The 13,970-nt window shown below is 38.2% G+C and overlaps 1 protein-coding gene across 5 annotated transcripts in view; it reads left to right on the plus strand.

Moving 5' to 3' along the window:
• sev (receptor protein-tyrosine kinase sevenless) overlaps window positions 1-13,970 on the plus strand; it is a 1,896,734-nt gene that overhangs the window by 1,213,595 nt on the left and 669,169 nt on the right. For all 5 annotated transcript variants that reach the window (XM_089239534.1, XM_089239532.1, XM_089239533.1 and 2 more), the window contains 2 exons: window positions 2,478-2,616; window positions 5,717-5,952. In XM_089239534.1, the coding sequence (XP_089095660.1) occupies window positions 2,478-2,616; window positions 5,717-5,952 (375 nt within the window). The remainder of the gene's footprint in view (window positions 1-2,477; window positions 2,617-5,716; window positions 5,953-13,970) is intronic.

Below are 13,970 nucleotides of genomic sequence, written 5' to 3' on the forward strand. Positions count from 1 at the left end.
CGGCAAGAAATGTGCAAAAATATACGTAGAAAGCAAGAGGATTAAAATTAAAAAATTTAATCAAACAATGACCCCTATCGAAATGGCATTGAAACATTGAAGAGTTTTGGCTAAGCGAAACACAATGTATATAATAAAAACACTAACCTGGATATATTCCGGGACCCAAAGTACTCCTACATTGATTAATTAAAATAAACTAACACAATAATTTTTCACTAAAATTTTCCGGTATCGTGTATTTCTGGCCTTGTGATGCTGTTGTCGAGATCTCCTGGCGTCTTAATCACTTCGATCGGCTGGACACAGTTACCTCGGACTGCTTGCTTCTAGTCATCGGGGTACGGATACAGAACACTTGAATCGGCAATCCCACAGCTAGTGTTTGACAAATTACCGCATGGTTAATTGTTTACAAGCGATGCCAATGGAAATCAAGATGGCACCGGATACGACGCTGCACTACCACGAAGTAGTTAACGTAAAAAGGTAATTTTTTCCCCCCAGGAGTGAATCGCCGCTAGTGCTGTGACGGTTTGTGCGTCCACTGGAGCTAAACGGGAAATCTTAATAAGAATTAGTCGTAATAAGCGAGAAAACGTTATAAGCGGGATCAACTGTTTATAGAAGGAAAATTTCATGTTTAACACGCGGCTGTGGAATATCATGTAATAAAAATTCCTGCCAAGGGCAAAAAGCTAAAAAAATCTAATATATTTTGCTTATTTTCATATTAGTGACGAAACATTTCATACAGAAATATATATTTTCGAGTGTTGGTGAATATTGTATTGATTAGGAATTAAAATTTACTACTGTAAATGATGTAAAGGGTGGCCAAAAAGGCAGTGGGAAATTTAAAAATTCATAAAAACCGGAAAAATAACCGAAATAAAAAACGGTTTGCATGGTTAGCATCGCTAATTTTTGGGAATTTTTTTAAGACAGGAAAAACAACCTCAAAAAACAGCCGATAGGTGGCGCTGGTACGTGTGTCTTCGGAGGAAATATGCAAATGAGACGTCTATAAGAACTTTCGCTCCTAATCCATAAACAGTTCACCGTTGTAAACCTTGTATGTGGACCTGCTGCACTCTGCCATTCTGGATTTGTGACTCGCCTGCAATATGTGCACCCTGTGATGGTGGTAATGTAGAACACATACAGCTCTAATAAACGATTTGGAGGCATTCTGTTCGTTATTTGCGTACCTTTTGTTTGACTTGTGCACGTCAGCGCCAGCTATCGTCGGTTTACTGAGTTATTTTTTTCCTGTCTTAAAATAATTTCCGTGATTTAGCGATGCTAACCCTGTAAACCGTTTTTTATTTCGGTTATTTTTCCGGTTTTTATGAATTTTTAAAGTTTTTACTGACTTTTTGCCCAACCTGTATATATTTCTGCTAAAAAGTGCTGAAAAAATTGTACGGAAGAAGACGGGACACAGATGTTATAATTTACATGTATTTAGTGCATGGTCCCTTTTGCCTGGATATACATTTTTAGAGTTAGGGGCAGTGCCGTCTTAATGCATAGGGCCTGTCAGGAGAAGAGATGCCCTATGCCCCCACAAAAATGAGATCTGGTTGAAATTTCGTAGAATTTATCAGTTAGGGCCTCAGAAATATCACTCGTCCTGGGCCTACCCCCCCCCCATCATGCTTTTGATGGCCCTCTGTTAAGGAAATTTTTTTTTCTAGAAAAAATTATCAAGATTCATGCTGAGAAAATTCAAAGCTGTATACAAGTGACTATTCCTAGCATTTAAGAGAGATTCGGACCAATGGATTCATTATTTTTAGAGGAAAAATTTCAAAAGCCTGCGACTGTACCCTCCTCTATAATTTAACCTTTTAGTCACGACCGTAACCAAGCTGGGACAACCGGGGCACTGCACAAGGGCCGATAAAATGGGGCCTTCACTAAAATGTACACTTCATTTTACATAATAATAACCCTTTCAGGGCGCATGACTTAAAGACTCACTAAGTAGGGTTTTTATCCAAATTCTCTCAAACCCTAACGGGGGAGGGGGATGTTCAAAGGTAATATAGAGAATCACGCTGAAGCTATGAATATGAAATTTAGACAGTATTTGAATATTATATTGTAGAGACTCACTCAGGTTATATGGAGCAATCAATACTGAGCCGAAATCGCTGACGCCATAAATATGAAATTTAATCAGTATTATATTTTATAATGTAGATACTCATTAAGACGGAATTTCTGAAAATTCATCCTCCAAGAGGGTCATGAGTTTTTCAAATGTTATATGGGGGAATCATCTCTGAGTAGTTTACAGATTACCAAATTCACGCGAGCGAAGTCGCCGGTAACAAGTAGTTTATAATATTTTTACTGAACGAAAACGACCAAAAGATCCTTTGCCGTCCCTTTATATCTGCATATAATTTTTATTTAAAAATATGTTAGTTATTTTTTTTATTTAATGACATGCTATTTTTTTCAATCAGCTGACGAAAACACCATCATTCATCTATCCTTCAACAGAGAAATTGGAACCATTCAGTTCATTAAATCTGACTATAAGAGCTTATACGTACTATGCTTCATCTCATCCAACCATTCTGTCATTCAAATCGCCCATGTCTAGTAAGTTCTTTTCATTTTATTATCTTTTTTTCCTTTTCATCTTTATTAATAGAAAAAAAATCCGATAACGAGATTACTCTTAACTATAACAAATAATACGCCATCTTATCGGGCAATTTATCCCAATCAAATCAGTCCGCATGTACAGGAAATTACCGTTTTGGTGTGTTAAAACCATAGACTAAAGATATAACTGTGTGGTTAAAACTTATCACGCGACGTAATAATAACTATCTACTGTAGCAGCAATGTGATGCAGTAGAAAACGCTAATAAGGGCTCTTTAAGATTACGGACATATTGTGCACACTAGTTTCCGATTTTGCAAGTCTGCAAGGTTACGAATTGATAAAAAAAAACTTGAATTTCAGGTTTTCAACCAATCTGGAACGGCTCTGATTCCCAGAATCGGAAATCAGCGTGCATTATGTTCTCACTTTACGATGGGGGGGGGGGGTGAATGGTGTGTGTCCATCCGCTTACGCCGATTCTTTCACATGTAGCGGAGAAACGTCGTTCTTGAAACGCTCCTTTCATATTAACTCCTTTTTATATAACTTCTTAATTACAGTCGGCCCCCCGTATTCGCGGGGGTTACGTTCCAGGGGTGACCGCGAATAACCGAAACCATAGTTTTTTTTGTATATCTCGTTTATTGAACATCATGAGAAAGAGCGGGGTGACGCAGATGTAAAAGGGAATGTAAAAGAGGGTGCAACGATTGTTCGCGATGTTTTCTGAAAGAACATTGTGATTTCTGTGTGCCGTTTTTTCATCTTCATATCATCAAGTATGTTGCAGTATGTTGACAAGGCTTCCTCTACTAATTTTTCTATGTGTGATGAACGTAAAATACAGGGATCTATGTTATGAAAATAATCTGTTGCTGATTTGAGTTTGCGAAGCCCAATCGCTATGTTACTTGTGGTGAACTTGTCTTCTACTTCTTTATCTTGATCTTCTTCATCTGGTACCACTTCAGTTTACGAACCAGTCAGCTGCATTAATTCCTCCTCGGTCAATCTAGTATCAAAATTACTTTAAATAGCATGTATTCACTCTCAAGGTACATCCTGACTTCCGGAACGAAACACCGTTTAAACCAATTCAGGAAAAGTGTTTTCTTAGTCCAAGCCTTTTTATTGTTCGTCCAAAATACTGGGAGCTTCGGCTTATCCTTCCTTTCACTGCTCACGGATTCACAGATTTGAAAATGATGGTGGGCTTCATCATGTACCCATACGCATTTGCGCAAAACAACATAGTTAGTCTATCTCTACTTGCCTTAAAACCCACGAGCTCGCATTTTCCTCTTGCTTAACTTCTTTGCGGCGTTTTCTTCCAAAATAGTGTAGTTTCGTTAGCGTTAAACACCTGCTGATGTGCATAATCCTTCTCTTCAATAATTTTCTACAAAGTATTTGGAAATTTTCTAGCTGCCTCCTGGTCGGCAGAGGCTTGATCGCCAGTAATTTTTATATTGCGTGATCCGAATCGTTTCTTAAACCTATGAAATAACCTTTACCTGTATAAAATTTTGATGAAATAGACGTTTCACCAGCCCCTCGCTTATGGAAGAGTAAAAATTTTCGCCTTTTATGTTATAATATTACAATCAATTGGAATACCTTTTTTGTATCAGTCTTGTACCCACAAAAAGCAGTATTTTCTGTACGAGAAACACGTGGATCCCGTAGGCGCTGCAAAGTTTTGACTGCCACGGGTGCAGCTATAGCCACGGCTGAACGAATTTCAGATTCCTTTTTCTTGATATATCTCACCGTAGATTCTCTGATTCCGTAATGGCGAACCACAGCAGGTATTGACTTACTTTCACCAAGCATAGTCAATATATCCAATTTTTCTTGTCAAGTTTTTATTTGTCAGTTTTATTTGTCTTTTCAAATCATTATCAGTAGCACTAGAAGAATGAGTCATCCTAAACAAGCACAACTCAAATTTTGTTAACAAAACATGTGAATGACGATTGCTGAGTGTTGTCAAAAAAAAATTTCCAATAAAGAAAAAAAACCGCGAATACGGGGGGCCGACTGTATTACAAAATGTAGTGAATCCCTCTTATAACTTTTTTTTTTAAAAAGCCATCAGTAAAAAGGTTGTAATTAATTTTATTTAATTATAGTGGTTATATAAGTTATGATCTGCGTGAAACCTAATATACCATATGACGAAAACAATTCAGAAGGATATTTTTTCATTTCAAAAAAATTTATACCTGTTAAGAAGAAACAGAAATTGAAATAAAAAGAAATTGAAAATTATAATGAAATTTTTCAAAAAAATCGTGTAGTTAATTAAATTCTCATTAAATGGATTTTGAAAGATTTACACGAAAATATTTTTAACAAACTGTTGTACAAACGCAAAATCAGTCAAAAAAAAGATGAATAACAACAAAAAGGAAAATCAATAGCAAAATCACACAAAATGTATTGATGCGATATCCACAAGAACACTAGAAACAACTAGCGATTGGGAAAGATCCGTTGGGTGGGAATAGTCGTGAACAGGTGCAAACAAGCACGAATCTGAGGGTGTGAACATAGTGCGTCCGTATTTCCGATTCTGGAAACCCGCATCATCTCCGATTGGTTAAAAACCCGAATTTCAACTTTTTCTAGCTTGAAATTCTAGCTTGAAAAACTGAAAGCAATTATCTATATTAGTTCACAAGGAATCACGCGTGTAATTATTGGGCGATTGACAGTTACCACCCTGGATAGATTTTCTTATCACTCTATAGGTTCTGGCGTTTACTATATTACATTTATTGTTAGCTCATTCTTCGTAGCCAGATTGTATTTGCTTGGAATGATATGCGGATGAGTTTTTTAACATCCATCATCTCTGGTGCTTTAACAGTTTACTATCAACACATATTTTCAAGTGGTAATTTAAACCCATACATATATTGCTGAATATTTTTTCATCCATTCGCTTCCTGTACGTTTTAAAATGTGTTACCTTGTTTTATTGAAAATTTTCATCAAAACGGAGCTCTGATATCACCAATTGAATAAGTTTGTATATATACTCATTTGTTTACATGATTCTGATTAGTTTTTGTTTTTTATTAACAGGCCCATCTAAACCAGAAAATCCAAGAGCTTTCGCTTCAAAGAAATCATCTGTATTTTTTTATGTTTTTTTTCGCTGGTCACCTCCCTTGATTTTGAATGGCATTGTTGAGGCTTATGAAATTATGTATTGGCCAATTAGTAGTTCTATTATTCAAGTGCGTACAGAGGTCACTGATGGAAATACTTATGAGTTTCGTGTTGACAACTTGATTGAAAACAGTACATACAATTTCAAAGTAAGTTGGTCTTTGGAGAGAGAGAGATGATATCTTCTCTGCCCAAAAAGGCATCTCTCAAGGAAAGAAACTTGTTGGGTATTAATGTCAAGATGAACTCGAAAGGGCGCGGTTGCCACCCAGGGGCAACCCTTAGGGCAGTGCGACCGGTGCAATTGCACCGGGCGCTAAATGAGTAGGGGCGCCAAAACATGAGAAGAGCGAAAAATGGGAAAATGATTTCTACCCGCTCTAGGAGGAGCACCAAATCCAAAGTAAAAGGGCAGAAGAAAATTCGACATGATATGTTATGACATAAAATATCGCTGTTCCTTTGAACGCATCAAAACGGAAAGATTGAAACAAAAGTTTTTTTAATTAGGGGAAGTTAGGGACATAAAAGGGTCCCGCTCGGGTAGAGATTTTGTCTCGAGCCGCCCCTAAGTGTAACGTGTGTGTGTGTGTGTGTGGACTTGAAAATTGCACCGGTCGCACTGCCCTAAGACCGCCCCTGCCGGTGAGTAACGGTAAAGCTTCCTATGAGGCTCCTAGACAGTATCTCTGGTAAGGTGTGACCACAATGGACTTTAAAAGGACATCGTTTTACTTTCAAGAAACTAATGAGTAACGTATGTTGGAAGTTCAATTTGATTTTTTTTAAACAGCTTTGTAAACCAGATTCTACAATGATGAACCCCCCCCCCAATTCTGTTTTTTAAACTAAAAAAAAGTGAGGTGCAAAATATATATTGCTTTATTCCATTGGGATCGTTGTCCCTAAAATATGCTTCACGACATTGTTTTACACCTTGGTAAGGTACTAGGTGGAAGAGAATTGCGCGTTATCGTTGAAATTAAAGCCCTGAAATTAAGTCCCTGAGGTTAAAAAAAAAAAAATCTAGAGAGAAAAATAACCCCTTCTCAGTGCCGTTTTAACGCATGAACTCACAAGTAGAGGGGCCTCACGAAAATGAGATCTAGTTAAAATTTTCTAGAATTTACTAGGCAGGGCATCAGAAAGACCACTTGGCTAGGGGGCCCATAATGCTCTTAAAATGGCCCTTCCCCAGGTCCGTAGCGTGCTTTCTCGTGGGCAGACTTTTCTTGAAATGGTTATGCTCAGAAAAAGGAGTTACAAGTGCGCCCCCCTCCCATTCAGCTCGGATCATCGTCTAAGTTGCTCCGGAATAGTTACAGGCCTGCCCAAGTTGCAGAGTCCGGTGCTTTAGCTGGTGTTTGCCTGCCCCTTCCGTTTCTTAGTACTGGGTCTGAAAGGGATAATTTTAAATGAAGTTCACATGAGTTTTATAAATATGAAAGTAATCATACGAAAATACCACTTTCATTTAACCACTTTTATTATCAGTTTAGCCCTTACGCGTTAAACTATACTTATTTTACCATAAAATTCAATTAAAATAAGTATGAAGAAGATAGATCCTTTGTGATGAGTACCCTGCATAAATGTGTGACGTTTTCCTTTTTTAATGTTTTTAAATCAAACAAGTTGGGTTTTTATGCTAGTTTACAAGTTAAATGGTGGTAACCCCATTTTAGGAAGAAAGCTTTTCCGACTTCTTCGTCCCTTAATATCCAACCAAGAGGGGGGGGGGGCCCTGGGGACGATCACCACACACCGAGTCTGATAATATGGTAGAATGAATCTGTCCTGTATTTTACGGGACAGTAATGACTAGCAAAAATTGCCTCCTCCGACACATCACTCTGGATCCGCACCTGCGGGGGGGGGGCGGGGCCCGCTGACTACTGTTTTTGCACTGGGCGCAACTAGGTCTAAGACCGGTCTTGTTGCCACCCACTACCTCTGTAATCCTTAGACGAACGGTCCTCACCACCAAATCCCAAGTTCAATATCTGGGAGTCATACTGGATAAAAAATTAAATTTCAAGGCTCAATGCCAAGATCAATGCCAAGACCAATCACAAGGCGAATAACGTCTCGGGGATGCTTAATAGAGTCTGTTGTTCACGCTCAGGATTAAGTATTAAAAATAAAATGCATATGTAAACCGCAATGAGAGAGATCAGACAGATAATGTGCTGCGCAGCTCCCTGTTTCGCAATTGCGAAACCATCAAATCTAAAACAGCTGCCGATTGCCCAAACAAAATTTTCAGGCATTACACAGGAGCCCCCTGGTACATTCAAAATATCTAAGTCATGGAAGAATTGAAGATTGAATCAATCATACAGTTTATCAAATGAATATGCAATGCATATTTTGAAAGAACAGACAACTCTGAATATGATCACATAAGCATGATTTTTCTGATTACCCGGCTTGGAGAGAAACTTCGTTTCCCGAGGCCGAGAAATATTATTGACGGATACTAAAATTATATCCCGCATTGTAAATATTGTATATATTTTAAACAAGTCCCCCCTTATTATTTGGGAAATTTTTTATTCTTTTCATATTTTACCTGGGAAATATTCAAAATTGCACGAGAAAATTTCTGGGAAAAGATAGTATTTCCCGAATAAGTGAGTGCACACAAAAGTGCAACATCAAGCGAGAAAAACCGCAGAAAAGACGGTCTAGCACAATCAGAACCAGAATCAGAATTTTAAGGTGATGCCTGGCAATTAACGCGGGCCATTAGTCACCATAAGGGTAGGGGCCGTTGGGGATCCCATGTGAAGAGAAAGACAAGAGAGTGGTATATGTGTAAGGTGTGTGTGCTTGTGTCGGAGGGGAAATGATTTAAGTTGTCATATTCGGTCTATTCTGTATCCACATTACTTTTAATTTAAATGTCTAGTAAAATGCCGCCACTGCCTTCGTAGTTTTAATATTATTCTTATTTTAGTGCTTTTGCTGTCGAGAATGCTGGAAAGGTTATGTCTTCAATGTTTCGCCACTGCTCGTCTCTCATTGGTTGAGACTTGACTCGATCCAACATTGGCTGGATTTTTTTGGTAGAAAAGGTTAGTAAAGGGAAAAAAGAAGAAAGTATAGAGATTTTCCGAATAAATAGAATGGGTTTCCTGAAATAGAATTTCACGGAAAATATCAAAATTGGTTGAGCGAGGCCTAGTCTTTGATGAGAATGTTGCCGGCTTCAACGAGAAATCTGTTGATCACGGCTCGACTCTCTTTTTTCTTGCTCATCACTTTAATATCTTCGAAGCAAGTCATCGCGAACTCGTACATTGCTGAAGTCGAGTTAATACTAGCAGCAGATTCGGTTTCCGAGTTGACTGATGGCCCGTCATTGTTGATTGCGAATGGTGCCGGGGCTGGTTCGGCATCTGCTTCAGTCGTTTTTGCGTGAAGTCGACGGCTAGTTCCTAGTGGTTTCGATTTTTCAAAGTTTTGACTAAAATTCGTAGATCTGGTACGGAACTCGGTGGCCTGGGACTTCTTTATTTTTCAGATAGTGATTACACTGATGTGGCTAAGTTATTCACAAAGTTACCAATACCATATCATCTGGTCTGACCAGGGTCCCAATTACCGCTCAGTAGCGGTTCCTACACCTTCGTCTAGTTCCGCCGTCTGCCAGCGATTATTGCGTGAAGCCATGTTTTCCTTTTGTGCAGACTCATTATATATTATTTACTTCCCTTTGTGGAAGTTAGCATCCATTACGGGCTTCGCAAGCATGTTAAGAGCAATTCAGACATCGATTATGAGAGAAGCACATTGATTGCCGCTATTTTCTATTTATCATATGTTGTACCAAGGCGAGTATCTGTTTGAGTTTCGTTTTTGCTTTCCGGGGAACGAGCTCAAGTTCGTGAGTCGTGTCATTTTTTTCAAAAATCTAGTTTTTAAGGGCGAGATATATTACGTACAGCTATATTAAATACAGTTAAAAAAAAGATTATTAATAAGAAAAAGTCTATTGACAGTTATATACACAAAAAGATTATCAAGAATGAATTAAAATATACCACCACCAGTGTTTACAAGTGGGAGGGTCGTTGCCCGCCTTTTCATTCTCTTTCCAACAGCTGATTCAGCAGCTCCCTCAAGCGGGAGAAATCTCGGGAGAAGAGCGTTTCTCTCTTTTTTCCCTTTGAGGGTGTTGGTGACGCATAACGTCATTCTTCTCTTTCTTTTTCCTTTCCCCAATGCTGGGGATGACGCAACTTTTCTCTTTTGCTCAAATAGAATTGGTTTCGTTTTAAGTTGCCTATCGTTTATTCATTGATTGCCCACTCATATATTGTTATTAGTGTATAACCCTGGCAAGCAGGGTCGCTCTCAAGGCTGAGTATATTTCTTGGGCGTGAGAGAATTTCGTGGTTTTTGTAATTCGATGCAGATGATCAAATTCGAAATTTTGAATGTCTCCGAAGAATTTTTTGCCAGCCTTTGGATAAATGCAAAACAGTTTCGATTTGCGTATCTTGTCGCAGGTTCCGGTTTCTGATGAACCATGGGGCCTTGAGGAACTTTCTGATGTATTTATTTTGTTCTCTCTCTATTCTAATGATTATAGAGTCTGTATTATAGAACCATACAGTGGCACCATATGTCATTGTAGGTCTTATGACAAGTTTGTAAGATTATTTTATTTTTTAGTCTCAGATAGAGCAATTTTATTTTAATAAATTATTCTCATCGTTTCGCCTGCTATTATAGCACGTCTCACTGCTTCTTTGCAGTGGGCATGGGCGGAGATACGGGGGGAACATGGAGGGCATTGTCCCCCCCCCCCATCCACAGCGTCAAAGCTGGAGTAGACTGATCTAATGTATATATTAATTGACGTCATCATTATCGTGCCCCCGCCCCAGACTTTCAAGTCTATCTCCGCCTATGGCAGTGGGGAATGAATGTCAGTGGTTTGTCGAGGATAACTCCGATATATATGGCTTTCTCCGATGGGCGATTCGGGCTCCATTGATCTCTAGAGTTGCATTCTGTGGCAGGTTTGCTGGCCGTTTTCAAATTATCCACGTGAAAATGGTTTTTCTAGCATTGTGTTGGATTCTGCTGTTTATACACCAGTTTTCTATTTCTCTGGCGTTATTTATCCAGTGCCCGCAATGTGTTATAATGGCACTCTGCAACTGCGCTATGTTGTAGAGGGAATGTGGCGGATGGAGACACACTTCCTTCTACAATTCAAAGATATTAAACATTTATTATATAATTAAATTTACAGAACCTGCAAGAACTAGCGGACCGCGTGACTATCTCGTTTGAGCGGCAAAACCCAAATCCAGTTCCACCATCGCGCAGGCGTGCTCTTTTCCGTACTACGCGGACAGCGCCATCGAGTGGTGGACGCTGTCGCCACAGTACCCCTTGAATTGTAGAAGGAAGTGTTTGTCTCCATCCGCCACATTCCCTCTACAGCTATCATCCGCATAAAGGATCGTAAAGCCTGTTTCGCTCACAGGAAAGTGTTCATATGATAATTATGAAGTGCCGGGCCGAGAACGCTTCCTTGGGCTATGGAAACCCGAATGGGGCCATACCAGACAATGTAAAATAATTCTTGCCACTCTTTGAGGATGTCTTTCTTGATAACTTGTCGTAAATATGTTTTTTTGTATATTTCTCGGTGATCTTGTGTCATCCTTTTGCGTGGCTTGTTTCTCTATTGCATCAGTATAGTCAGTTTTAATGTTTTCGTGTGTGCTTTAAATCAATGTAGTTTTGTATTAAATTTTTTAAAGATCTTCTGCATTATGAGCTCTCCTCTGTTGTTTTTGTAATTAGGATTACCGATTGCACATAAAGTTGGTTTTGAATCTGTATGGATGTGGACCTCATATATTTTATTTTCAAGGATATGTTTTGCCGCATTGTATATTGCTAGTAATTCTGCCAAAAAGACGGTCTGACGAATCTGTACATTTTTTTCAATGTTCTTTTGTTTTCATGATAGTAAGTGTATGCACAGCCCACTCTGTTTAATATTTTAGAGCCATCTGTATAAAAAGAATGTGTGTTATTGTCCTTAAAATTTTCGTCCCATTCAATCTTGATTCTATTCCATGGTGGAATATTAGAGCAGTCTGACTCTTGTATTTGAAAGCGCATTATCGTTTGTCCTTCAAATTGTGTAGACTCTTTCAATTTACTGATGTTATAACATCTTATTCGATTTTTCAGAGTAATGTTGATTGGAGGTATTCGTGCTAGCGTGAACAACGCCTCGAACGAAACCGTCGAACAGCATTTCGTTATGTCTAACAAGAATTGCCATTTTATTTGAAGCAGTTTGTTTTTTTTATGTGTTTTATCTTCAAACCATACTTCGTAACCATATATTATTTTCTTTTCTATGGCCTCCAGATATATCTTTAATACTTCCGGCTTCGTACCCCATGTTGCCCGCGAGTTTCTTTTCAATTCGTGATGTGATGTAGACGTTTTTTCTTTGATACGTAGCTTGTTTTTTAAGTAAGTACCGTTTTGAAATAAAAAGAAAACAAGTTCACTTTCCTTAACAATTTTTTTTACATGAAAGCCTGTACCTTAATCTACTTTTCAACATAGTTTCCACCAATATTAAGGCATTTATCGTATCGTACGACCAGCTTTTGAATCCCATCCTCATAGAAGTCTGCCCCCTGATTTGACAACCTTTGCAGCACGGCCGTTTTGACTTCATCATCGTCGTCATGGTGCTGGTTACCCAGATTGCTTCTTCAAAACTAAAATCTCCCCACAGCGCGATGCTTATTGTTCTCAATGAAAAAAGTCCGAGAATCCTTTGCGTTATGTTCAGCAAAGGCTACCACAATCTACTAGCTTATCGCTTGAAGGTTTGTAGCCAAGATGGCATTATGCTGTCATCCCTTGAAATAAAATTAGATTGGTAAAATGATATCACCAATTAACGATTACGCTTTTATTTAGTATGCTCGCACGACAATATTACCATAATATATAATTTAATAGTAATATAACATGATGATCATAATAAAATTATATATAATACCACAACGCAAAAAAAACGTTAACGATTACTTTATTAGTAAATACACCTGTAATAAGAATTGCACTGCAAAGCTGTACACTGATGAAAATGGTACAATAATTTTCAACTCGGTCTTACCTCACAACCACGAACCCGAGAATCACCTCGAGAGGCAAATAATATCGAATGCCGTCAAAAGAAAAACGGAAGAAAATCTCTGAAAAACCATCAAAAATCATAAAAGATGAAATTAGTGCTTCACGTCAACGTGAAAGATTGGGAATATATAAGAAAAAATATGTATCGAGCGAGGCGAAAAAATCTACCCACGTTGCCAAAAAGCTTAGATGAAGTGCATGCTGCATTAGATAATCTTGTCATAACATCATAACGAGGTGAAAATTTGCTGCCATTTAATTGTCACCTTGTCTTGCAGCGAAATCAAGTTTGAACTATTTGAGAAAACAAAGTAAAACATTTTTTTCGACGGTACTTTTGCTTACTGTCCAAAATTTTTTTGTCAGCTATTCACGCTCCATGTTGTTGAGAATGAGCTTTTTATGTCTCATTGATATTTTTTCTGCTGCCAGATAAAACCAGTCAAACGTATGTGAATTGCTTATTGGTTATGCGGAAAAGGTTTCACGTCGCTCGAAGTTGTTGCTAACTTCGAAACTTCTATACTCAAAGCTGCGAAGGAAGTATGGCCCAACTGTAGCATCACTGGTTGTCGGTTCCATCTGACCCAAGCATGGTACCGAAAAATTCAAGAATATGGCCTCAGTGAAGATGATAAAGATGCTAATTCTGTGGTGTTTGGTCAGAACATGATAACTCCAAAATCACATTTTTGAGATATGAGCATTTTCATTGTGATTTAAAAATCAAAAATAAAACGTACACACAAATACAAATAAAAATATCATACATCAGCATGTTGTTTAGCTGTACGCGCGTATTTGAGCATTTATCTCACTTCTAATTAGTTATAATTCACAAGACTTTATTTTAGATCAAAAAACCATTTTTTGGAGATACGTTCTGACCAAACACCACAGAATTGTGAAAAATCACAGTGACTTCATTGGTGTTTCGGCTATTTTTTGAAAGATGAAGATGTTTCTGATGCTTTCG

This window comes from Pholcus phalangioides, unplaced genomic scaffold (genome assembly GCF_987345545.1).
Source record: "Pholcus phalangioides strain wild (caught in Gottingen) unplaced genomic scaffold, Ppha-v1.0 ptg000011l_1, whole genome shotgun sequence".
Lineage (NCBI taxonomy): Eukaryota > Metazoa > Arthropoda > Arachnida > Araneae > Pholcidae > Pholcus > Pholcus phalangioides.